The sequence below is a fragment of the Trifolium pratense genome, linkage group LG7 (genome assembly GCF_020283565.1).
Source record: "Trifolium pratense cultivar HEN17-A07 linkage group LG7, ARS_RC_1.1, whole genome shotgun sequence".
NCBI classification, from domain to species: domain Eukaryota; kingdom Viridiplantae; phylum Streptophyta; class Magnoliopsida; order Fabales; family Fabaceae; genus Trifolium; species Trifolium pratense.
In genome coordinates, this window is record NC_060065.1 from 14,197,728 (window position 1) to 14,225,493 (window position 27,766).

The 27,766-nt window shown below is 31.6% G+C and overlaps 1 protein-coding gene across 6 annotated transcripts; it reads left to right on the forward strand.

Moving 5' to 3' along the window:
• LOC123898642 (alpha,alpha-trehalose-phosphate synthase [UDP-forming] 1-like) lies at positions 1-26,815 on the forward strand. 6 transcript variants are annotated; one of them, XM_045949658.1, is made up of 19 exons: positions 1-292; positions 9,767-9,979; positions 10,068-10,239; positions 19,288-19,385; positions 19,547-19,935; positions 20,216-20,330; positions 20,494-20,595; positions 21,078-21,228; positions 21,521-21,609; positions 22,375-22,423; positions 23,213-23,313; positions 23,963-24,150; positions 24,492-24,609; positions 24,989-25,156; positions 25,231-25,353; positions 25,441-25,534; positions 25,625-25,755; positions 25,908-26,006; positions 26,188-26,815. In XM_045949658.1, exons 2-19 carry the CDS (start codon positions 9,812-9,814, stop codon positions 26,599-26,601), a joined length of 2,769 nt encoding a protein of 922 aa, XP_045805614.1. In that variant the 5' UTR covers positions 1-292; positions 9,767-9,811; the 3' UTR covers positions 26,602-26,815. The 6 variants fall into 6 exon arrangements, with proteins under 6 accessions (XP_045805614.1, XP_045805613.1, XP_045805615.1 ...); XM_045949657.1 differs by having other exon boundaries at positions 123-292; positions 25,228-25,353; XM_045949659.1 differs by lacking the exon at positions 1-292 and adding an exon at positions 9,189-9,393.
• The last annotated feature ends 951 nt before the right edge of the window (positions 26,816-27,766 follow it).

The following is a 27,766-nucleotide window of genomic DNA, read 5'->3' on the forward strand; positions in this document are numbered from 1 at the left end:
TTGTTGGTGCATACCGTGTGTATATTGAGTCAAAAATAATGTAAAAGTTTTTTTGACAAAAAAAAAAATAATAAAAGTTTATAACTTTTGAAAAGGAAAAAAAGATGGAACAAATTCCCTTCAAGTAATTGGGCACAACAGAAAAGAATCTGTTCGTGACGATATATAGAATGTCTCCAAGTGCTACTTTCTTTCATTCTTTGTTATCTTTTTGTTGATGCTTTCCTTTGCCTCACTAACACACAAGTAAGTTTCTAGGCCAAAGAAGCACCATCACCTTTGTATATTCCTGGTTAGTTTTACTAATTCCTCTCTCTATTGTTGTAGATCAATTTTATGTTTTCTTGTTTTGATTGAATTAAGTAGAATTTTGAATCATATGATGGTAACACAATTTGTCCATAGATATGGAAGAAGTGCTTGTTGCTTTTATGTTGTTGCACTCTTGTTTTCTTTGCTTTTAGATTTTGGTTGTGATCTTGTTTTGATTTCAATGCTTTGATTTGACTGAGTTGATTAATTTTAGAGTAGATAACAATATGAATTTTGTTTGGTTGCTAAAACTTTTAAGCGAAAAGATTAAGCAATTATATCACAAAGATTAAACGACTCAACTTATTTGCTTAAATTTAATCATTCTATAGATACTCTAGAATTTATCTATGATTTTTTTTTTTGAGAGTAAGAAAATTTATCTATGATACCTAGTACATGTTTTCTAGAGTGATTTATATGACCATTAAACACTCAATACTGTATATTAAAACACCATATAAAAATGTAACCAACAAAAAAAAACCATATAAAAAATGTACACCACTTATAAATATTTGATGAGAATGTGATTGAAAGAGATAGTAATTGAAAAAACTAAACCGTGTATATGGGAGTAGATCGTTTTCCGTGAGAAATTTTTGCTTTCACATACAGTCAAATCTCGACCTTTAAAAAAATAAGAGACAAATTTTAAAATAAAAATATTGAAAAATGATATGCTTGAGTGGTGGATGTTACAACTAGAGATAATTCAGTGAAATCTCCGATGGTGACAATCCGATTCCTCGTGTATATATACCGTATTGGACAATATTTTTGTTTTTTGAGGCAACTTTTTACTTTTAATCATCTACTAATATTTTTGTTAACATTGGTGTTTTCTGTTGACATATTAGAGCATTCATAATGAAGATCCTCATTTTTTAGTACTTAACTGGACTCAACGTGTACACATCACTCATTTATAATTTTTTAATAATAGTAGCTAATAAGTACTCAATCCCTCCAACCCAACATCTCTTAGAGCATCCACAATGGAGAACTCTAATTTTGAGTACTTAATTGGGTCCCATGTGGACACATCACTTATTTATTATTTTTTAATAATAGTACCTAATAGGTACTCAACTCCTCCAACCTAGCACTTCTTAAAAAAATTCTAAATGGGTCCATCAATAATTTCACATTAATTTAAAAATGTGTGAGTCCCATAAAAAGAATATTTTAATCTAAAGTAAGGTGGGTCCAAGAGGAGAGAGAGAGTTCTTATATGAGAAGTGGTACCTAATAGGTACTCAAAGGTGTTTTGCTCCAATGGTAGTACCTAATAAGTACCATGAGTACCTAATAAGTACTACACCATTGGAGATGGTCTTAAAAAGTTCTAAATAGACTCTACCAATAACACATCTCACTAATAACTATACATCATTATAAATGAGACCCCACAAAAATAAAATAGGTATTAATACTTATTGTAGAACCAGTACCTATTAGGTACTCAAATGGATATTGCTCCAATGGTAATACCTAATAAGTATCATGAGTACCTAATAAGTACTACACCATTGGAGATGCTATAGTTACACACGGTTTTGTGGCAACGAGGAAATTCTTTGCATGATTTATGATGTCATTCCACTTGTCAAACATAAAATAGCCTTTTCAGAATTTGATGTGTTGGAAAGGAATAAAAAAAGAAATTGTGTTGCAAATATTTTTGTTTTACTGAAAATAGCTTATCTCATTCGTAATAATATCATAAATACATGTAAGAATATCAATAAAATTATGAAAACGAGCTAGTGATGTAGCCGCCTTGACAATGAGCAATTTCATTTGATGACATTGTTAAAGTTCAGAGAGAAACACAAAGTGACGGCTAGGGTTTCAATAATATTATAATAGCATTACTTAACAAAATAAGGATTACAAAATAATTTATAATAATTCCTAATGGACTACTAAACTACTAACATATAAAGCCCAATACTTAAAGCCCTAATAATATTATTATCTAACACTTCCCCTCAAACTCACGATGCATTATCAGATAATCATCGAGAGTTTGTCAAACAAAAAACGAAAATCAAACTACTCTAACTAAATATTTTATTTCTAATACTACCCCTCAAGCTAAAGCGTACTAAACTTTGAGCTTGTTACAAATCAACCCGAAAATAAACTAAATTAACTAATAGCTTCAAATTCAAGTTCTTCAGACTTCGAATTGTGAGTATTCTCTCACCGGATTCAATGTGAGTATTCCCTCACTGGATTCAATGTGAGTATTCCCTCACCGGATTCAAATTTCAAATTGTGAGTATTCCCTCACCGGATTCAATGTGAGTATTCCCTCACCGGATTCAATGTGAGTATTCCCTCACCGGATTCAAATTTCAAATTGTGAGTATTCCCTCACCGGATTCAATGTGAGTATTCCCTCACCGGATTCAAATTTCAAATTGTGAGTATTCGCTCACCAGACAGACAGATTGCGAGCTTTCGCTCACCAGACAGACAGATTGCGAGCTTTCGCTCACCAGACATATTGTGAGTATTACCTTAACTCACCAGACAGAACCAGATAGAACTAGCCATAACAAAACAAAATAAACCGCAAGAAACTAAACTAAACATAACCAAATGAAACAGAACCGACCAACTGAAACGAAACAAACCACATTAAACCAAACCAAACCAAACAGACCAACAAAACTAAATTAAGAGAGGATCAATCAGACAGAACGAAACTAATCAAACCAAAACAGAATAAAATCAAATAGGATTCCACCAAAGAAAACCAAGCGAAAACAAACAAATTTCACGGTTCAAAGAATCATAACTAACCGAGTTGTTGTTGCAAAGAATTTGCATCATCAGTAAACAATGCCAAGAAAAAGCTACTAGTCCAACATAAACACGCACAACGTACAGCCCCCAAGAAACAAGCACTTCATGGCCACAAAGAATCCAAAGACACAAGACACTCATCTCATAACACAAGCAAATATTTGCCTCAATGGAAAAATCACACCAAGAGAGACCAAAATCGCAGCTACAGGAACTCAAACAAATTCATTCTCATCAGATTTTCGACAACAAATATATTTCCAATTTTTGTTGGAAACTCGACAGCGGAAACGACAGATTGTTCAAGGTGGATCGAACCTTGCTCTAGATACCATGTTAAAGTTCAGAGAGAAACACAAAGTGACGGCTAGGGTTTCAATAATATTATAATAGCATTACTTAACAAAATAAGGATTACAAAATAATTTATAATAATTCCTAATGGACTACTAAACTACTAACATATAAAGCCCAATACTTAAAGCCCTAATAATATTATTATCTAACAGACATAAGTAATTACTATATTTTTTTTATAAACATCATCATCAGCCTTTATTTCCAGAATGCATTATGCATAGTCCTTTCAAATCAAACAATTTTCATCGATCCTCAAGTACCGAAAATAAAAGATATGATATGAATTATGATGCCCCAAATAATGTCATTGGTCACTAGGTAATTTGGGTTGGGCTACGTGTCTGACATGGGCCCATAACTTTTGTGGCCACAATTACAAATAGGGTTAAATATGTTTTTAATTTCTATAGTTTATCAAAAAAATTATTTTGGTTCCTGAAGATATTTTTTACATTTTTTAGTCTTGAAGTTTTTTTCGTCTTGAAGTTTTTTTCGTCAATATTTTTAGTCCCTACTTTTCATTCAACTCGTGCATGTCATTTTAAATTTTAAATTTTTGTCTACATTCATGTTTAGTACATTATATGAATCTTTATTACAAAAGTTTAAATTTTTTTAACAAAAGATGAATTAAATATGAATTTTTTAGTTTTTTGCACATAAAAATTCATAAATAATTCATCTTATATTAAAAAATTCTAAATTTTTATCGAAGATGTTCTTATAATATTACAAACATGAATACAAAAAAAATCATTCAAAAATGTGAAAGTATACACGAGTTGAATGAAAAGTAAGGACTAAAAACATTGACGGAAAAAACTTCAGGGACTAAAATAAAAATTATGAAAAACTATAGGGATAAAAAACATATTTAACCCTTACAAATATAAAAGATTGTTGTTCTTCATTCTGCATTGCTCATAATATAAAAAATATTATAGAAAAATAATTTTTAGTAATAGAAAATTTATAATAAGATTTATATTATCGAAAAATATTTTCTATTAAAATTTGTTTACAAAAAATATATTCCAATAAATAGTGGAGATTTAAAAAAATTATGATCAGTTTTAGAAGACGAAAAACAACTATCAATAAAAAAAAATATAAACATAGTTTTTGTTTTGCTGATATTATGGAGAGGATCCAAGCTCGATATATTTTTTTTTTTTGTTGAACAAGATCCCAACTCAATATGATGTGGCCATTGTGTAAGCCTTTACGAGTCCTTGCCTTTTAAAGTAGATCCTATGTCCGTGGCAACGTTAATAATGCGATCTCCACTTGCCTTTATTTACTTAGGAGAGAAAAACATCAAATAAAAGAAGACTGCACAATTCAATTGCAAATCTTTTTTGTAGATGATGTTGATGACTACTTTTGTTGCTTTCTATAGTGACCTTTTAATCCATTTTGTCACATGTAGAATATCATGAACATCTTTTGCAAGTATACCTATTTTATTTTTCTTCATCTAATTTTAGATAGCATTTCTTTCTTTCTTTTTTTTACATTAATTAATTGACTTAAAAAATAACTTCTGTACGGTAAAAAAATTCACTTATGCAAAGAATAAATAGGCAAAATAGTTCTACAAAAGAAAAAAAAGGAAAAATAGAATAAGCAGACGTAATGATAAAGCCATCATAAATTCACACATAAGTGCGGGAGCCGGAATTCGAACCCCATTCATAACGTCCAGTCTAATAATTTCGATATTTTTATTTCAGTTGAGTTAGACAAAAACTCACTTCTATAATGGTAATGATACACTCACATTGACTTTTTGTATATTCGAGAAACAATAAATGTTAGTGTTAGTAATTAGGATTATTAGTTTTTGGGTTAAATAAATAAATGAAGCATAATTTATGACAAAGCACTTCACCGTGTGAATCAACTAAGCAATCAATGAATCTTGATTCAAATTAAACATCAAAGGAATCCTAATTTTTCTTTTATGAAAATTTTTAAAAAAACACCTTGGGAGCACTATCTTGATTCACAAAAATATCCTAAAATACAAAGTATATATATATATATGAATATATATATATATATATATGAGGTTTTCTAACTTAGACCCTAGTTAGGTCTAAGTTAGCAAGGTGCACCTTTTCAATTGGACCAAAATACCCATTCTTTTTAATTAATTAACCAAAATACCCATTAATAGACGCGGATCCAGTGTCGCGCGCGTACCGAAGGACCATGGTTACAGACCGTTGATTTCCATCAGACAGCCAAGATCTGATCTCATCAAGACTGTCTGATCAATCAGACAGCCCAAATCATCCTGATCCATCAGATTCCAGCGCGTGCGCCACACTGGATTACACCCTGGAGAGAGAAAAATTTGCTTTTTAAAAGTAGGACACGTGTCACACAATGGTTGGCTGGACGTGATTTTTGTTCATTTAATACTTTGAACTCAATTATTTCGTTGTAAATTAATTTTTTTTTTTTTTATACCAAAATTCATAATTTTTTTTTCTACAAATAGAGACTTGGTTCGTTTGATTTGGACACCGAAAAAAAAATGTAATTTTTCACTACCTTAATCTCATTTTTTGTCTACTAAATACGTTACTTGTGTGTTGTAATTTAACACGCACCACTCAACCAACTCACTGAAACCATTATACCAGGAAAATAGTAGATAATATTCTGGAACTTTTGGTATATTTTATGAAATTTTTGGAGACCTGAAACTATTTTTAGTTAATTAAATGAGATAAAACGGTAATTAAAAACTAATGTTTGCTTCTGAAACCATTTTACTGGTAGAATGGTTGCACATAGTTGTATTCTGAAACCATTTTGCTGGTAGAATGGTTTCAATGAGTAATTTATTAATTGTGTTTGCTTATGAAACCATTTATCTGGTACAATGGTTTCAGAGAGTTGTAATCTGAAACCATTTTGCTGGTAGAATGGTTTCAGTAAGTTGATTATTAGTTATTTGCTTCTGAAACCATGTAGCTTGTAGAATGGTTGCACATAGTTGTACTCTGAAACTATTTTACTGCTAGAATGGTTTCAGTGAGTAATTTATTAATTGTGTTTGCTTCTGAAACCATTTTGCTGGTAGAATGGTTTCAGTAAGTTGATTCTTAGTTATTTGCTTCTGAAACCATTTAGCTGGTAGAATGGTTTCAGAGATTTGTACTTTGAAACCATTTTCCTGGTAGAATGGTTTCAGTGAGTTGATGTAAGGTAGTGAAAAATGAGATTAAGGTAGTGAAAAATTGGGTTTTTTTTTCTGTGTCCAAATCAAACGAACCCAGTCTCTATTTGTAGAGAAAAAAAATTATGAATTTTGGTATAAAAAAAAAAAATTAATTAATTTACAACGAAATAATTGAGTTCAAAGTATTAAATGGAAAAAAATCACGCCCAGCCAATCAGACAGCGACACGTGTCCTGCTTTTAAAAAGTAGATTCTTCTCTCTCCAGGGTGTAATCTAGTGTGGTGCACGCGCTGGAATCTGATGGATTCGGATGATCTGGGCTGTCTGATTGATCAGACAGTCTTGATGAGATCAGATCTTGGCCGTCTGATGGAAATCAACGGCTTGTAACCATGGTCCTGCGGTACGCGCGCGACACTGGATCCGCGTCCATTGATGGTAATTTGGTTAATTAATTAAAAAGAATGGGTATTTTGGTCCAACTGAAAAGGTGCACTTTGCTAACTTAGACTCAACTGGGTCTAAGTTAGCAGCCCTATATATATATATATATATATATATATATATATATATATATATATATATATATATATATATATATATATATATCAACCTGCGTCCAAAAAGAATCAACAAGATCCACATATTATACAAGCATAAGACAAATACGATTCATAGAAACCATATCCAGACTGAAAAAATATGATAATGATCAAGTCTGAAACCAACAACGATTCATATAACTATATCCACAAAACAGAGCAAAAGCTGACAATTGTCTACATCGATCTCAAAGAAAACAAAGGACATAAAGCAAGATTTAGATCCAAATCAAAAGTGAATGCAAAATCTCAGAACAATCATCAATTCAAAAACAAAATTCATTATGTCACATCAGAAAGCTAATAGTACATGTCATCGTTGGAGATATGGTTAACAGAGAGAAATGGAGATAAATTTGTTAACCATATGAGAAGCTAATAGTACATGTAATGAGCCACATCAGGTCGATAAATGACTGTGATGGCCCATAAATTAATTTCTCTCTGTTAACCATATCTCCAACGATGACATGTACTATTAGCTTTCTGAAGTGGCATAATAATGTTAGTAGAACAAGTAAGACAATTTAGTCCCTTGGTTAAAATAATAAAGATAAAATGAAAGTGAATTTTTTTAGTAAATTAGTAACTTACTCTTTCCACATGCATTCTCTCTATCTTAAAGTCTCCTCTTCATTTTCCCACATTCTCGCTCACTCTCGTTTCTATCTATATCGAACATAACGTGATTATAAGTTATCACACCAGTTGAGAAGGTAAAACACTCATTATCACAATAACAAACAATCCAAACAAATCTATTTTCAAAAATTTATTATTGGAGATAAATTTGTCCAAATTATTTGTTATTGTAGTGACCTAAATGTCCCTTATTTTTGTATATAATATAATAAATGAAGAAGACACATAAGCTTAGTTACGGTTCAATAATCCTAATCATGATTTAAAAAATATTTACGGAAGGATTATTGTGACCAAGTTTAATTTAATAAGTGACTATATAAGATCAATTTTTTTTGGAGATTAAATTTAGCTGGGGATAGATTTTGCCTTCCCAAATTCATAAAGTTCGGGTATTTCCAAACCATTTCCAATTTTAAGCAGGGATAAAAAAATATAACCTCAAATTTATACATGATAAAGTTCGGATATCCCCGTTATACTTCTTCGCCGCATGAATTTGAATTTTACTTTAGTATTTTTTTTATTACACATCTCAATGTAGAAATACGTAAACATGCCGGTGAGAGGACGTAGAAAATATAGGTCACATCTCTTATATGTATCCTACTACACATAGTTGTATCATAAAAACAAATACATGGAAAACAAAAATTATACAAATCAATAAATAAATTTGGACTAACTTAATATTGGTGTTGGATATGGGGCTTGTTTGTTTCAGTTTTAAAAAAATAGATTTTTCTTTGTATTTTTTAAAATAGATTTTTTAAAACAGTTTTTCAAAATATTATAAGTTTTTTATATTCGTTTTTTCTAAATTCAAACACTAATTTTAACATCATACAACATATACACACATTATTAAATATTAAAATATAGTCAAAATCACAACTTTTTGAAAAAATTGTATTTCAAAAATGATTTTTATGAAAATCTGTTTGAAATAGCTTCAAAATAAATGATTTTTCAAAATTTTGATATTAAAAAAAAATTCAATAAAATGATCAAATACCTAAAATAACATTTTAAAAATAACTATTTAAACCAAATTTTCATTTGAACTTTTATAAAAAAAATAAAAAAATTTAAAGAATCTATTTTCCCATGATCTATAACACGATACTTAGTTAATTTTTAAAGCATGGAGACTTTCTAGATTATGATGGACTATTATAATTGTGTAAGATACTAAGAATTTGCAATGAAATCACGAGTTAAGATATCTGCAATTCATCTCAAAGTGTCTCTCTCACAGGAACCCAGCTGTTAAGATGCTGTCCAAACAAACAAACCCTTCCCAAAAAATTGACTTACTAAACCAAAACCAAAAATTACAACTCTTTTTGAGTATTTTCCCATTGTGAATGCTCTTATAGTCTTACTAAAAAACTAAAACCATTCCAGTTCCCTGTTTTTAAGGACACACACACCTGTCTTCCTTCAACTCTCCGCTAATTTCCGAGGTCACTCAATTTTTCATGTGAACCAACTTTCTTCTCTCTCTCTCTCTCTCTCACCAATTTTATTCAATAATAAAATGTTCTCAGTAATAAAACTATTACTTTGTTGCAATATTCATTCATTCATTCATTTCATGCCTTGCCTCTCAACTCTGTTCTCCTCTCCATCATAAACTTTCTTTCTAAAAACCGGTTATAAAATTTTCTCCACTCTATTTATTTTCTTTCATTTTAATTGTTACTTACAGCTTCAATCATGTATAGATCATAAAATATGTTAATAATGTTATTTCTATAATAATTTGAACATTTTCAGTTAGTATATGATAATTGAAATGAATTAATATTGAGTATATATGTCTGGGAAATTATGCAGGAGGAGAGGGAGTTATAATAACTAGAACTAGAAGGAGTGGTATATATGCCAGGGAATAAATACAACGGTGATTCAAATCATATACCAGGTCGTGTAGAGAGGTTATTAAGAGAAAGAGAGTTAAGGAAAAGTGGAAATAGAGGAATTCAATCCAACAATGAACAGTTGTTGGGTGATGAATATTTGGAGCAGGAGGATCACAATGTTGAGAAGGTATCATCATCATCATCATCAATTATTATTTTTTTTTAACGGTAAATATATTATTATTAATAACCAAGTCGTTGCATAAAACGAACAGATACCCGTAAAAGAGGGAAATAGAGTTGAGAGGCAAGAAAATGATGATCATGGGAAATATAGACAGAGACTTTTGGTTGTGGCAAACAGGTTGCCCGTGTCGGCAATAAGGAAAGGTGAAGATTCTTGGTCTTTGGAGATCAGTGCAGGTGGCTTAGTTAGTGCTCTCTTAGGTATGTACCTACCTTCTCTCATGCTCTTTTTTAGTCCTGTATGTAGGCTCAGCAGAGATATTTTTATGGCAAATTAATGCTAAATTAGTCTCACATTTTCATGAGTCCAAACACAATCTCTAATTTGTTCCTTGTATAAAACTTTTAGGACTAATTTGATTTGATACTACATTTGTACATTCGTCCTGAAACATAGGATATTAAGAAAGTCGGTTATGATATTAAATTGACAATTAATGTTGATTTTATAATTTATCTTTTAAAAAAAGAATTGGTTGATGTTTTGAGTTCGGATATGCTCCATTAGCTTATCCTCCATTAGCTTCCATTACCTTCCTAAGATCGTGACACGTGGATAAAAATTTATCAATGGTCTAGATTTAAAAATGTAAGGAAAAGTAAAAAAAAAAAAAACACACACAATCACGTAAATCATGTAAAAATGTAATCAACGTTCACTTATTAGTATAGCAGAATAACACAACAAGGAAATTTTATGCAGAACACAAAAAAATGCAGAGATTCAACAAAAACAAAAAGGGGAAGATTACAACTTAATGTTACACTCTAAAATTAATTACAACCAAACAATCTTCAACTTCAACCAATCAGTCTTCGATTTCAATGAAAATGAAACTAGAAAAACCATTACAGTATAAAATTCATAGTATAATAACAACAATAATACCTTGAAAAGTAATAATAACAACAATAATACTCATTCCCAACTTTGAAAAGCAATAATGACGGCGACGAAGATTGAACGGATAGAGAAGGGTGAGAGCAACGTGAGCAACTGTGTTAGTACTAACAATGAGATTGGACTGCGACGGCTTTTGGACGGAGAGAGATTTGTGTGAGAAGATGACTGCAGTAACAAGAAAGAAGATTACGTGATTGTGTTTTTTTTTTTTGTTTTTTTTACTTTTCCTTACATTTTTAAATCTAGACCATTGATAAATTTTTATCCACGTGTCACGATCTTAGCAAGGTAATGGAGGATAAGCTAATGGATCATATCCGAACTCTGATGTTTTACACTAAAATATTTATTATATATTACTGAAAAAGAAAATGTAAATACTATCAAAAAAACAAAAAAATGTAAATTAATTAGTAGGTTAGTAAAAATATAATTAATGCAGATGAAAATTTAAAATGGGTCTACTAAAGGTTAGCGGTGTACTAGTACAGTAATTTGTTTTCTATTTGACTTTTATTCATGTGTAATTATCCTATATCTAGAACTTCGACCCGTGCTAATTAGCCTAGTATTAACAAAAAAATATAATAATTATAACATTAAAAATTAGTTCAATAATAAATTTAGAAAAATGTTCATACAACTAAAATTATGATATATTACGAAATACTTCTTTATAGGATAGTACATTAGAAGTCTTATTAGTATTCTCCCCTTCTTCGTCGATAATCAATCCTTCTTTCGAAGTAACTCTTGAAATTGCAACATACAACTGACCATGTGAAAACACTGACGACGGAAGATATATCGCAACATGCTAAAGAGACTGTCCTTAACTCTTATTAATAGTCATCGCCAAAGAAACGATTAAAGGAGACTCCATTGAAATTTAAAATGAATTATTAAGTTAGATGGTGTCAGAGACAATCAATCTAGGTATGAAAATCTGATCATAAATATTACTTCATGAAATAATTTTTCCTTCAAAAACACGTCTTCCCATTCTTGTAATAATAAGTCTTGTTCCAATGCATAATCCGATTTTTTTATTCAAATTCCATAATAACATAACTCGAACTCCAACTTTAAGTATCAACTTGTGATTTGGAAGTCCCGACATAGAAATCGTGTTCAAAAATTCGGGAGTGTGAACATCATCCACTACATGATCATCTACATTGTGTGTCACTGGAGTATCGTAACTCAAATATATTTTTTCTTCAACAGGAATCAAATCCAGCATATAATCATTTATTGTGTCGACTATGAAATTTTTAGGATCTAGTAAAACTCTATTTTGGAAATATGTTATATTTTTCATGTTTTATAAAACATGTGGATATGTGCTTTCAACGATAGAAGCAAGAGGATCATCTGAATTTGAAATCAGTAAATCTAATGGAATGTCAAGTTTTAAATCACTATCGTTGCCATCTTCAATTTCTCCATCACCAAAACTCATTCATAAAACAATCTTCTTTGTTCTGTGTCTGTATTCGAAGCACCACTAAGAAGCCTCAATGTTTTGCTCAATGTTAAAACTTCACAAAAATTCCAAATAACCGAAGAATTAATTGTAGCATGAACAACTTCTGAACCGAAGAAAATAATTGGATGATTAGATATTACCATCGTTTTGGTTGATTCTGAACCCATTAATTATTTTATATTTGTTTATGTGCTTATTTTATATTTTATATTTTTTCTAATAATTTTGGAAACCCATCGTTTTGTTTACTTATTGAAAACAATTGCTGATAATTAAAGAATCAGTTGAAAAACTAATTTTTAACCTTTAATATTTGTATGTCTATATTTGGACATTTTTAATACTTTGAATAATTTAGTTAATAAATCTCCATTTATATTGTTTGTAATGTAAATATTTCTATTTACATTCCAAGATCACACATTTCCCAAAAAATGTACTTCAACGATTTAATGAAAAATTATTTTTTAACCTTTAATTATTAGTAATTTTTTTTAAATAATTTTGGAACCCAATCAATTTGGTTGATTCCGAACCCATTAATTATTTTATATTTTTTTATGTGCTTATTTTATATTTTTTCTAATAATTTTGGAACTCCATCGTTTTGTTTACTTATAAAAAAAATTGTTGATAATTAAGGGTTACAAAATTGCTGATAATTAAAGGTTAAGAAAATTAAGAATACAATCAACTACATAAACTTAAGTGGACAACCATAAATAAATAGACCGTCAAAAAAATAAAAAAATAAATAGAAATTGTGATTAATTCTGCCGTTCAAATTTATTGAAACACGGGGTTAACATATTAGGATTCCTAACTTTAATCACAATTGAAGCATATGCTCTATCGCTTGAAAAACCTTATTGTAAGAAAAGGATGCGGGTTCGTTTCTCGTTATGGACAAATTTGTATATATATATTTTTTAATATTTGCAATAAAAAGAGAGGGAAAATGAATGGAAAAAGAATTAGGTTTTGGGTTAGCTTATGTTAGCAAGCTTATAATATAAGAGATGTATGATTTGCTAGATTTCTAATTATCGGTTTTAAATTGTATAAACTTTGCAATGAAAATTGATGGTGCTTAATTATCCTATGAAATATTTCCTATTTGATTGATGATAATTGATTCTTCAATATGGATGTAAATTAATTCCGCAAGAAATATATATAATTGATTCATAACGTGAGTCAAATTTAACACTTTGTGAACATAATTTTAATTACAATTGGTCTACATGTCATAGTGGTTGAAATGTTGTATTGTAATAAAGGTATGTGGGTTTGAATCCTAGTCAAGACAGAATTGTATTTTTTTTAATAAAAAACTGCAATATAAAAATTGAGGAAAAAAAATTAGGTTTAGGGTTTGTTTGTGTATACAAGCTTATATTATAAGATATTGTTAATTCTTAATGAATATAATAAAACTTTAGGCAACACCATAAAAAGGAAAACAAAAACTCTAGATGAGGTTATATTTAGAGATAGAGATTTTTTTTTTAGAGCGGAAGTTTTTTTTTTGCTCTTAATAGACTAGCCATTTGTGAGGGCCATATTTAGAGCGGAAGTTTTTTTAGAGCGGCCATATTTAGAGCGGAAGTTTTTTTTTTTGCTCTTAATAGACTAGCCCACCGAAATTGACACCATGAAGAATCGAATCTAAGACCTTGAGATGAACACACTCCATAATCTCAACCCAACAAACACCTCTATACCAAACCCAAGTGGATTAGATAGAGATAGTATTATCTTTCCGCCCCTTAATATAAGATTCTGTTGAATAGTAAATCACAAGAATTTAGAAAGTCTGTTGGTAGTAATAATGAATTTGTTAATAGTGAATGTTGTTTTTACAAGTATATCCTTCAAGAGAAGAAGTTTATTTATGTTACTATTTATAACATTTTTTATAAATTGTAGAGAAAGAGATAAAATAATTAGAAATATGTTGTTAAAGAAATAATTAACGTGGTTGAAAATTCAAAGAAGCTCTTATAAATGAAGAACAATATTTTTCTTTCAAAAAAGGATTTTTTTTTTTTGCAGTACTAAAAGGATATTATATTTAGTTGTTCGAACGAACGAGTTTCAAATATAGAGGGAAGTTGGTAACTCGGATCTTATCTGTTTCAATTCAACTTGATCCTCTTCCGGTTTGTTCTGCTCCAACGTTTTTTTGGATCATATTCATCGAATCTGTTGTGGATCGAGTTCTTTGGTAGACTGATATACTCCTCTAGTTTCTCTCCTTTCCAGTTCCAGAGTTCAACTATAAATAGAGGTCTCTGCCTCTCATATTCTTCGCTCTAGAATTCCAAAAATCTGAATTCTCTCAAGTTTTCTCTTCTCTCTTTCATCTTCAAAAATTCTTATTTTCTTCTATTTTTTAGAGTGGCCACAATGCCATATTCGAGTGGTTTTATACCATATTTGAGTGGCCATATTTGCCATAAAGGGTGTAATTATTGACTGAAACAATGCAGTAGTTATTCAGTATCAATTTGAATTGAGCTATTTTATCCTAGGGACGGTGAGGTTGATAGTATGTTTTGCACAATTTTGGGCAATGCTGCAAAACATCTTAAAGAGAGCAATCTAGTGCGCGACTCAACCCGATAATTTCTTCAGTGGCTTAATTTTTAAAACCGAATTTTAAATTCAAAAACAACAATTTTAAGATGTTTTCTACTGCCATGACTACCGAAGAAATTATTGGTACTTTTGTTGGTTCTGACAACAAAATGTTTTTTAACTTGAAGTTTGGGGGACTTCACTTCGAACATTGGCAACAAAAATGTTATTTTTCTTAACCATAAATAAAGTTGCTCACGTTTTGACCGATGAAATGCGATACTGCTAGATAAGTTTGGGAGGCTCTGAAAAAGAAGTATGCTACCAAGGAGACTGATGCCAAGAAGTATGTTTTTAGTCGCTACTGAAGTACCATATGGTTGATGAAGGATATGTGGAGACTCAATCACACGAAATTCAAAAGATTGCTCACAAGATCATCACTGAAGGTATGCCTCTAAATGAAAAATTTCAGATTGCTGTTAATATTGACAAACTACCCCGTAGTTGGAAAGATTTTAAAAATATTCTTCTCACAAAACAAAAGAATTTTCAATCGAGAGTCTGATTAGCCACCTCCGAATTGAAGAAGAATCTCTTAGACAAGATCAGAAAGAAGAATTTTGTCGTTTCTAACAACAAAAAGAAATTTGGTGCAGTTCTGAAGCCAACTGGCAAACCTCTAAAGAATCAAAACCACAATGCTGGTATCCGAATTAAGAATGGGAACCCATTAAGGGCCCCAACTGTTAGGAAACAACCACCGCCACCTAGAAATGACTCTGGTATTTTGTCATGCTTCAATTGTGGAAAATCATATCATATGGCTAAAAATATAGGAACATGCCAAAATCTTCCGTTGGCCATAATGCGTAGGTTAAACTGGCTGATGAGCAATTTATTGCTATGATAATCGAAATCAACATGATCGGTGGATAGATACTGGTGCCTCTCATGATGTATATTATGAACGTGCTATGTTCAAACATACACGCTTGTTGAAGATAAGAAAGTGTTGTTGGGAGATGCTCACACCACTAATGTTGTTTTGTATTAAAGATGTAAAGTTGAAGTTCATCTCTAGGAAGACTCTAATTTTGAAGGATGATATTTTTCTGAATAAGGTTGAGTTTAGTTAGACTATTGAGACAATTTTGTACACCATCACTAGAATGATATTTTTGTTGGGAAATGGTACACCATTCATGGCATGTTTACATTAACTGTTGGGTTTTTTCTAATTAACCCTCACATAAATTGAGGGTAGATGTCATATGCTAACATGACACCAATTAAATTCAGTCATATGTGTCCAAGTCAAACATAAATAATTTTTTATCAAAAAGTAATTTTGACTACTTTAATTTTCAAATAATTATATTTTAGGTTACTACTTTTCATTAATTATATTTTAGGTTACACATATTCTTATTATTTACTAAAAAATACTTTTCACAAATCCTATTCATCTTTTCTTTCTCCGTAACATCAAATTTTTTCGCTGGCGCTTCGCTTGTCGTCGTCGCTGCTTCACTTGTGATCCTTGAAGATCGCCGCTTCCTTAGGCTCCAGAATCACTTCTCCATCATCGGCCTTTTCACAATTGTCTTTCATAATTTTGTTTCGGCTACATTTGTTCCAGAATCGGTTCATCTAGGTAACATTTTTTATTTTATTTTTTATTCAATTGTATGTTTTAAACTATTTGTCGATTTGTGTTTATCTTCGATCAAGAAGGATGTACTTGGAAAGTACATTGTGAATAGTTCTAAAAGGACACTACAACTAGACTTTGTCACGTTAATTAATAAGCGCTCTATTTCTAATTTAAGTAGCTTAGGTTTAATTCCAAAGTTAAATGTTAATGACATAGAAAAATGTGAATTTGACACTCAAGCTAAAGTAACTAAGAGCTCATATAAATCAATAATTAGAGAATCTGTGCCAATGGATCCAATACATTCTAATATTTGTAAACTTGATGGAACTTTAATTAAAAATAATAAACATTATTTTATCACTTTTATTTACGATTGTTTTGATTACACAATTGTATATCTAATGAAGAATAAAAGTGAAGCACTTGATATGTTTAATGTTTGTGAATGAAATTGAAAATCAATTTAATAAGAAAGTTAAGAGGTTTCATAGTCATAGGGGAACCGACTATGATTCTAGTTTATTTAATCATTTTTATAAACAATATGAAATTATACATGAAACCAGTGCACTATATTCTCTTTAAATGAATGGTCCACAAGAAAGAAAGAATATAACTTTTACTAAATTAGTTGTTGTTATTATGTTAAATTCTGGTCTTGCATCTCACTAGTGGGTTGGGGATGGGAAGTTTATTGACTGTTTGCTAAGTCCTAAATAGAGTTCCAAAGTCTAAAAATACGACCGCTCCTTATGAGATATTAAATAAAAAACAATCTAATTTGTCTTATTTCAAAACTAGCTTATGTCCTAAATTATACCATTGTTCACTTTTTAATTATCTCTTCATATAAGATTATTTGTATTAATGCTTTCTTTACAAATACTCCTATTTAATTAATCATTATAAAATGTAAATTATTTTTTCTCTTTGGTTTTTTAAACAAAACACACTTAACTCATATCATTAATTAAAATAAGGTCAATACAAGGTGGAGTAATCTGAAAAATATGGTGACAAGCTAAAAAATTAGCCGCTCTAACTAAAACATTAGTAACCAAATTTGCTTGTCTTCTAATAAACCTAACCTTAAAATTTGAAAAAACATTTAACAAAGCTCTAATACTAATAATAACCGAGCTAAACTCAAAATCCCAACTCTCTTAGCATAAATAGCATTCACCAAAGTTTGGGAATGGGTTCAATTACGCGTTCAATCGATTCACCGATGTTGCTTTCAAGACTCTTATGATGTAAAAAAACAATTAAAAAGAAAATTGTTTTGTAAAACTAAAAATAAAATATACTCTATTTAGCCGACTAAGTAAGCATTTATTTATCTAAAAAAAAAACTAAGAAAGGTATTTGAAGATGTCTTTCAAGACTCTTATGATATAAAAAAAATAAAATTTGTACAACTAAAAATAAAATATTCTCTATTTAATTTAGCTCAGTTGATAGAGACATAGACATTCCATTATATATGTAGAAATTGGAGTTCGAATATCGGATACCCCATTTATTCACCTTAGGTAGGGATGACAATGAGTAGGGGATGGTAGGGTATTATAGTACTCATACCCACAATATGAAAAAATACCTGTATCCATCCTCATATACGCATGTGTAACAACTTATGTACATGTGGTCATACCCTATGGGTACCTAAGTATTTTTTAAAATTGATATACATATAGTATTATATAATACCCTACGGTCATTTTGGTATCAGTTTGGTGAATTATTGATCCAAATTGAGTTCTATGTGAAGCTTTGAAGTTGAGACTCGAAAGTAGATTTTGTGCAGAATTTCGGAGGGGGCAAAATCCAAAAAAATTTAAAATAGGGGGGTAAAATTATGTATTTTAAAATAGGAGGATAAAATTCCGATTTTTTCAAAACAGGGGTAAAACTGCATTTAAGCCTAAAATAAATAAATATTATGTGGGTATGAGACTGGGTGGGTACTAAAGTACCTGTACCCACACCCATATCCGCTCATTTTGGCGGGTAATTACCTATAACCGTACCCAAATAGTGAATTTTTACTGTAGTATTTTTTGTGGGTACCTATTAAGTACGAGTCAAATTGTCATCTTTACCTTCAAGGTTTCATGCCAATAGGCTATTTAACCAATAAAAAATGTAAGCATTTATTTATGTTAGGAAAATAAAAACTAAGAAGGTATTTAAAGATGTTTTAAAATGACATTTGACAAGACGTGTAACATCATTTTATAGTAAGTGGATATATCTATCTATTAGGCTATGTTTGGATTGATGGTACATAACGGAATGGAGCGGAATGGAATAAGATGGAATGGAGCGGAGCGGGATGGAATGGAGCATAAAATGTATTCCATTGTTTGGACATTTTGTATTCCATCCCATACACCCCAAATTGGAGGGGAAGAAAAATAAGATAAAATGATGGAATGGGATGGAATTCATACCATCACATACCACTCCATTCCATTCATTTTTAAAGAATCCAAACAATGGAACTTCACTTCATACCACCACATACCACTCCATTCCATCTCATACCACCAATCCAAACAAAGCCTTAAGGTAACATCACTCTTTTTTTTCTTTCTTTGTTTCCCTTTAACAAAGGTGTGAAGGAGTTTGAGGCAAGGTGGATAGGTTGGGCCGGAGTGAATGTTCCAGACGTGGTTGGACAGAAGACACTCACTAAAGCATTAGCCGAAAAGGTATTCATATTTATTTTTCATAATAATCTTTTGTTCCTTAAAATCGTAAACATTAGACAATTTAGTTTTCTAAATTTGAGGATTCTTACAATTTTGAATGAATATCAAAATATTGATGAGAAGTTGTTTTCCTCATATTGCTTGTGGTATTAACATTGCAGAGGTGTATCCCTGTATTTCTGGATGAAGAGATTGTTCATCAATATTACAATGGTTATTGCAACAACATTTTATGGCCCCTTTTCCATTACCTTGGACTTCCACAAGAAGACCGTCTTGCAACAACTCGCAGTTTCCAATCTCAATTTTTGGCCTATGAGAAAGCGAATCAAATGTTTGCTGATGTTGTGAACCAACACTATGAAGAGGGTGATGTTGTTTGGTGCCATGATTACCATCTTATGTTCCTCCCAAAATGCTTAAAGAAATATAATAGTAAAATGAAAGTTGGGTGGTTTCTTCACACCCCTTTTCCTTCTTCTGAAATTCATAGGACGCTGCCTTCTCGTTCTGAGCTCCTGCATTCTGTTCTTGCAGCTGATTTAGTTGGGTCAGTTCTCAACTTGCTCCCCCATTTAGGAATAATAGTTTTTTTGTTTTATCATTCTTGTTAGTTTGTTTGTTCAACTTGCTTTAGTCAAAATAATTATTTGATTCACGAGAGCCTTTGAAACATTACGGTGAGCATGAAAGTTTGCCGTTAGGCTATGTCTTTCATATTCTATAACTTGTAATGTTCTCTCATGCTGTATCCATCTTCATTTCATCATTTTAATTTTTTTTATTACGTCATTGTTTTGATTTGGATAAGTTGAACTTTCCTTGCACAGTTTTCACACGTATGATTATGCAAGACATTTTGTTAGTGCTTGTACTCGCATCCTTGGACTTGAGGGTACACCTTATGGGGTTGAGTATCAAGGGAAGCTAACTCGAGTTGCCGCAGTAAGTCCCCACATAGTTTGTATATTGCTTATTAATAGTTATTATTTAAAGTTAAATAAAATTTCACTTACTAGAAGAGAAGGGGAAGTTTGTGTAAAACTTCATTTAGAGTAACCAATCACCACAGTGAGCTTAAAATTGTTCTGTTGCACTTCAATGTCAGTTTCCAATAGGGATTGACTCGGAACGATTTATACGTGCACTAGACCTTACTCAGGTGCAGGAGAATATGAAAGAATTGCAAGAAAGATTCAAAGGCAGAAAGGTATTTTTGAAATTTATTGCACTTGTTGATCCTATAATTTTTTAAATTTATGCTTAATTTTAAATCTTACTTACCATTCTTAATAATTACGGACTTTATTCTTATTTTGACAAAGCTGAAAACATCTAAGAATCGTCAAGATAAAATATCGGCGATGTTTATTGAAACACACAGGGTAGAAAGAGAAGTGAGAATTGTGTTTAAAATATATGGAATCCCTAAACACCATAACAGTTGGTCATTGAACTTCACTATGCACCAAGCTTTTATCAAGCTATTTCTGTGTGGTAATTATAAGGAATTGTTTTTCTTTTGAAATTGTCCAAAAATTATATTGAATTGTTTGTAGTGAAGATGTTGTTTTCCACCTTTTCAAGTTGTTTTTATTTGATATGCAGAGCCTTGATCCACATTTCATTTCTTATAAAAGCTAACTGTTAATTTGATTTGGTTCTATGAATTGAATTATTCTGTCTTGGCAGGTAATGTTAGGCGTTGATCGGCTTGATATGATTAAAGGAATTCCTCAAAAAATTCTAGCATTTGAAAAGTTTTTGGAAGAAAATGCTTATTGGCGCGATAAAGTAGTTTTGCTTCAAATCGCTGTCCCAACAAGAACAGATGTTCCTGAATGTATGCTATTATTTTATTATTTGTAATGTCATCTACACTACATTTTTCTTTAAATTAGGCTCCTCTCTTTTAATTTATATTTTATTTTATTTAATAAATGGATGTTATAATGTTTTCTATTTTACTGTAATTTATACTATTATTTTGTAAAATCTTAAGTTGGACAAAACAATAGTCTTTGCACTCCGTGGGAGCATATAAACTGGCATGAAAATGGTTTATTTCATTGTGGTGGATGGTTTTACTTCCGGTTTCTGAATCATGACTGGTTATACTCTTTTCTTATATATAGATCAAAAGCTTACAAGTCAGGTTCATGAAATTGTCGGTCGCATCAATGGACGATTTGGATCATTGACTACTGTTCCTATACATCACCTGGTACGCTCTTGATATGATGATAATCTGACTTACCATCACATGTACATCCTTTTCTTTTTAACGGATGATCAAATTTAGAGGTCCTGCCCGTGTAATAATATTGTTAGTTTCTATCATATTATCTGTTATTTCAACCTCCTTTAGGGAGATTTTTAATGTGTTCGCAAAGGTGAAGAATGTAACAGTCCAACTGATTTCTCTCCTTGAAAACCACCAATTGAGTGTGTCTCCTTTGAATGCCATCACACCGTGATAACTTCTCTTCCTCATGTTCTCTATCGTCTTAAATACTAATAACAATTTATCAGTCACTAATAAGCGTCATCACTGCCATCAAAGCTAACTTGATAGTTTCTAAAGATACCACCACAACCAGTAGGCTCAGGAGTCAGGACAACTAAGGGAAGAACCAAGGAAGACAGGGAGGGTGCCAAAAAAATTCCTTTTTCTCCTGGAAAACACAAAATTCAAATCGTTAAAAAGGCCGTCATCATTGACTAGTTGTATCTCGGTGACAATGTGTCTTTAGTTGGAAAGAGCTATTGATGGTGTATTGGGGAATTTGTTTGAAGAAAGAAGAAAAAAAATGAAGTACACATCAAGAATTATCAATATCGTATATGTGTTGGACACCGAAACTTTTTCACAATTGAATTATCTACTTTTTCACAATTGAATTATCTGACCTTCATAGATTATGAGTCTTAAATTCACTGATGACTTTGTTATGTTTCACAATCTCATGATTTCTTTTTGTTTCTACAGGATCGCTCTCTTGACTTTCATGAACTATGTGCTTTGTATGCAGTTACTGGTAAATTTGTGTACTTTTACATTTTTTTTTTAGCTTTACCAGCTACTTTTCAATGATATTGTCAATCATCAGCATTATTAAGTTTTGCAGTAATTTGGTTGATTTTTTCTTGTTTGAATTTTCACTTCATCTATAAGTTTATGATGCACATGGAAAGATAAAGGGTTTGAAACTGATTTGACAAGTTATGATCTCTGAGAGTGGTTACCTTACAACCAAACTGCATCCTGAGTCTTACCTTATGGTCTTAAAATCTGAACACTATGAAGCATCCGTGATATGCTAGTTGTCTTCATGAGAATCAAAGTGCATTTTTAATAAACAAAATGCTTTCTCTTCTAAATCATTGTGTTTTCTATTCACTTATTCATGCACGGTTATGCTTATTTGTTTTTTGAAAAGGCAACAAGTTTAACATTTTCATCACTTGCTGTCATTTGATTTTAGTTCTTGTGACATTAGAAAACAAACATTTTATGCAAATAAGTCATTTTATACAAAATTTACAATCGAAAGAGATTTGCTTCAACCGTTTTCATTGGCCACATGTTATTTTTCATAAGTATACATGCAGCAATCATGAAAACATTTAATGAAAATAAATGTGTTTTGTGTGAAATAAAGTCTAGCTTTAAGACAACTAGTGAGGGGATAGATGATACCTACTTTACCACACATTTTTATGACCGTTTTATTGTCTTTGGAAAATCGAAACTTATTGTTGATATTCAATTCTTGTTATTGTAAGTTTTCTGCTAATTGTATTCATTTTCTCTATTTTTTACACAGATGTAGCGCTAGTCACATCTTTAAGGGATGGAATGAATCTTGTCAGCTATGAATTTGTGGCCTGCCAGGAGAAAAAGAAAGGGGTTCTCATTCTTAGTGAAGTAATTATAGAATTATATATTTTTTTTTGCAATTTTTCGATTAATGCTATGATAAAGTTGAATTATTGTATATGATAAAGAATAGTTTAAAAAGATCTTAGAATTGGTCCTGGCAAAACTGTCTAGGATAGTGTTTTTGCATAGTGTTGAGTTTTTACTTGACAGCTTAAGCTTTTAGGATAGTGTTTTTTATATGGTATGTGTGCCTCTATGGTCAAGATTTTTAAATTTAAATCCTTTCCTCCTACATTCTTCCAAATAAAACTTCAATTTACTCGCAAGATAGTGCGGGCAGGAGCATTGTTCATGGTTCAAGACCAAAGGCCTTTATGTATATAAGCTTTTAGGAGCATTTCTCCTCTTATTGAGATCCCACAACATTCTTCACAATCTCCTCGTAGAGAAAATAGAAATTTATAAATCGATTCTGGCACCAGTTATCTTTTAGAATTCATCTTCTTAAATAAATGAAAGGTATTGATGTTTCATCTTTTTATTCCTGTCTAAACTATATATTTATAGTTCTAATGCTGTTTTATAAAAAGCTCTTATCTGCGGTATAGATTAATTAACATTTTCATATTTCTTTCATGTAACTAGATATATATAATGCTGATCTGACACGTGATATTTGGTATGTTTCTTGTAGTTTGCTGGTGCAGCCCAGTCTCTTGGTGCTGGGGCAATTCTCGTCAATCCGTGGAATGTTACAGATGTTGCTACTGCAATTGGAAGAGCTCTGAATATGCTACCTGCAGAAAGAGAAAAGAGACATAAGCATAATTTTCTTCATGTGAAATCCCACACTGCACAAGAATGGGCAGGAACGTTTGTAAGGTATGCATATTAGTATTTGGATTTTTTTAATTATGCTCTAAAAACATGTCATAGAATTAAAGTACTACCTGTGTTCCTAATTATAAACTCCCTTTTGTTAAAAAAAACTTGGTCTCTAGATATAAGACTCGTAAACTTACGCAATTATATGCAGATAGAATAGAATCATGCTTAAATATGATGTTTGTTTTCGTGTTGCTTCTGTATTAATAGGAATAGTAGAAAGACAAAATGATGTGTTATGGTAATTTATTAACCGAAATATGTAAGTAAAGAAATCATATCTTGCTTTGATTTTCAGGAAGATCCACATTACCTTATGAATCTTTGACTATTTGCAGTGAACTAAATGATACTGTTATTGAGGCACAACTAAGGACAAGACAAGTTCCGCCTAGGCTTCCAACTGACATTGCAATCAGACGTTATCTACACTCAACTAATAGATTGCTCATTTTGGTATGCTGTCTCACTCTGAAAATCATGACTTCTTTGAATTACTTGTTTCCTTGTCTATTACTACTCCTCATACGAGGTTTCCTGAATATATAAATATCCCCAAAGAGTAAAACTTTGCAAGAGTAAGGTAGTTTATGAACACTCACATGGACATCATGACACTGACACATCGACACCGATTATTATAATTTGAGAAAATAAATTAATTGAATGTAATTGCGTGTGTCAGTGTTGGATACCGATACATGTCGTTGAAGAACTTTTTTTTTTACACCGCTAAAGCAAAACAATTATCGTTGAAGAACTTTTTTTTTACAATGCATTCCTATTATGGATTCTTGTGTTAACATTTGTACTGAGACTTGTTATTCACATACAGGGATTCAATGGAACTTTAACTGAACCAGTTGAGAAAACTGGAGATCAGATTAAAGAAATGGAACTTAAGGTGCATCCTGAATTGAGACAACCCTTGACAGCACTTTGCAGTGATCCAAATACCACAGTAGTTGTTCTCAGTGGAAGTGGTAGAAAAGTCCTAGATGATGTAATTCTTGGCACTTTACTTGTTTTCCTTATGAAATGTAATATGAATACACTTTTAAAGTTTTTCTATAGCAGAACTTCAAAGAATACGACATGTGGTTGGCAGCAGAGAATGGGATGTTTTTACAACCTTCAAAGGGTGAATGGATGACAACAATGCCAGAGCATCTGAATATGGAATGGGTCGACAGCGTGAAGGTCAGCGCTCATTTTGAAATTTCACTTCTTTTAATGTGACTTTGCTTATATATGACGTCGACTTACATTTCCAATTCTGTATTACAGCATGTTTTTGAGTACTTCACAGAAAGAACACCGCGGTCACATTTTGATTTCGAGGAGAGGGAAACTTCACTTGTTTGGAATTACAAATATGCAGGTGCTTGCTTGAGTTGTTCATATAGAAATTGATTTTTTTGATTTCACAGCTCTCTTTTGATCCTGTTACTGATTCTTGAATTTCAAGCAGATGTTGAGTTTGGTAAACTTCAAGCAAGAGACATGCTGCAACATCTATGGACAGGTCCGATTTCTAATTCGTCGGTTGAAGTTGTTCAAGGGAGCCGATCTGTTGAAGTTAGAGCTGTTGGTGTTACAAAGGTATTCTCATCGAACCCAGGTCCTCTATATCTAACAATCCCTACAGATGTTGCACAGTATCACAGCTGTAGGGGATTCAGTTTCATTTTCATCAAAAATATTTTTCTTTTGTACATATTTAAATGTTTACTCTAAATTCTTTTTACAAATAGGGAGCCGCTATTGACCGCATCCTTGGTGAGATAGTTCATAGCAAATCCATGACATCACCAATTGATTATGTTCTTTGTATAGGACATTTTCTGGGGAAGGTGAATTATACTTTCATTTATCATTGTTTTATTATATTGTTTATCTTGTATATATATTCCTCTAAAACATGCGATGAACAATCATAAAATGAAAAGTGCTACATGTCTAATTGTGATGAAATTGTGGTCCTTTTTATCTATATAAATACTTTAGAGGATTGAACATTTTTTCTTGTTACAGGATGAAGATCTTTATACCTTTTTTGAGCCAGATCTTCCATCTATTGGTGTGAGTCTTCCGCGAAGTAAGTCAACAACAGAAGCAGTAAAGTTTCCTGCTGAGAAGAAACAAGCTTTAAAGATCCCAGCTAGTAGTAAAAATGGACCAAAATCATTATCTCAAAATAAGGTACAAAAACCAGTCTCAAATTCTGATCAGAAGAAAACAAATAATCAAATTTGCAGTTCACCACGACGCCCTGCTCAAGAAAATACATCATGGAATGTCCTTGACCTCAAGAAAGAGAATTACTTCTCATGTGCTGTAGGGAGAAACCGAACGAATGCTCGGTATACTCTTGCCTCACCGGATCATGTTGTAGAGTTTCTGATGGAACTAGCGGATGCATTACCACACTCTTTACTATATAGTTAAATATATTTTTAGTCTCTGTAAACATTGATACAAGTTGATTTTTATCCGTACAAAATAATTATTCGTTTTCAATCCCTAAACATTTATAAATTGTGTGGTTTTAGTCTTTCATAAGAGACTCGTGAATGATGAGGGATTAAAAATACAATATTTTTAAATGTAGGGATTAAAAACAAATAAAAATTGAATACAAACCAAAATCAAATTTATTCAATCCTGATTGTGTGAAGTTTCAAATTCTAGCATTCCCTTTACATGCACCTCAAAAGTGTTCTAACTTCTACCCAAAAAAATGGGTAGCCAATAAGAAATATCAAATGAAAAGAAAACAAAAGAATATGGGATATATTGATATCAATTTTTTTTTTTTTTGGGGGGGGTGTGTGTATGTGTGTGTGTGTTGAATAGAGATATAAGCGTTTAAGTTGCACAGTGAAGGATAAAGGCTCGAAGTAAGCACAACCACGTCCTCCCTAATACACGGGTTCAATCAATGAAGATGTAGATTTCTACTATCAGATATCAGATGTAGAATATTAGTCTATTGTCCTGCACAATTGAACATACTTTAAAGTATCCCAATATTCTCTTTATACATTGTTGTCATCAAAACATAAGGGGCATTGTCCTAAAATCCATTTTGGTTTAACAACTGATCTTACCTAATCAGAGAGACGACTGTGTCTGGCGTTGGTCCGCTCCGAACCCCGGCGGAATGAGAGGAGGTTGTGTACCTGCAGTTGCTCCGACGCTAAAGTTAGTGATTTGGGTGAAGCAATGGTTGTAGGAGTAAAGATAATGTACTTTGTAATGTTGAAGGAAGATTGTTTATATAGCCCCCAGCGCTAGGCCAAGACCCTCGGTGGCATTAATGTCCATCAAGTGGCAGCCGGAAAACGGCTAGAAAAGCCATGATGAGCGGTTAATGCTCATCATTCCGGTGATTGGCCATTACAACACATCGAGCATTGTGACCGTTTGACTTGTGGAATTGTTTATGGGCTGCTCTTTGCTGGGCCTCGCTCGTTAAGTCCATTTGGCAATTCCTCGGTGATTGGGCTTCTAGGCCTAGTCCAGAACAAGAACGACATCACTGCTAGACATAATTGAATGGTTCCTATATTGAGATTAGGTGCTGCAAACGTTGGTGCTGAAGCTCGGTTAC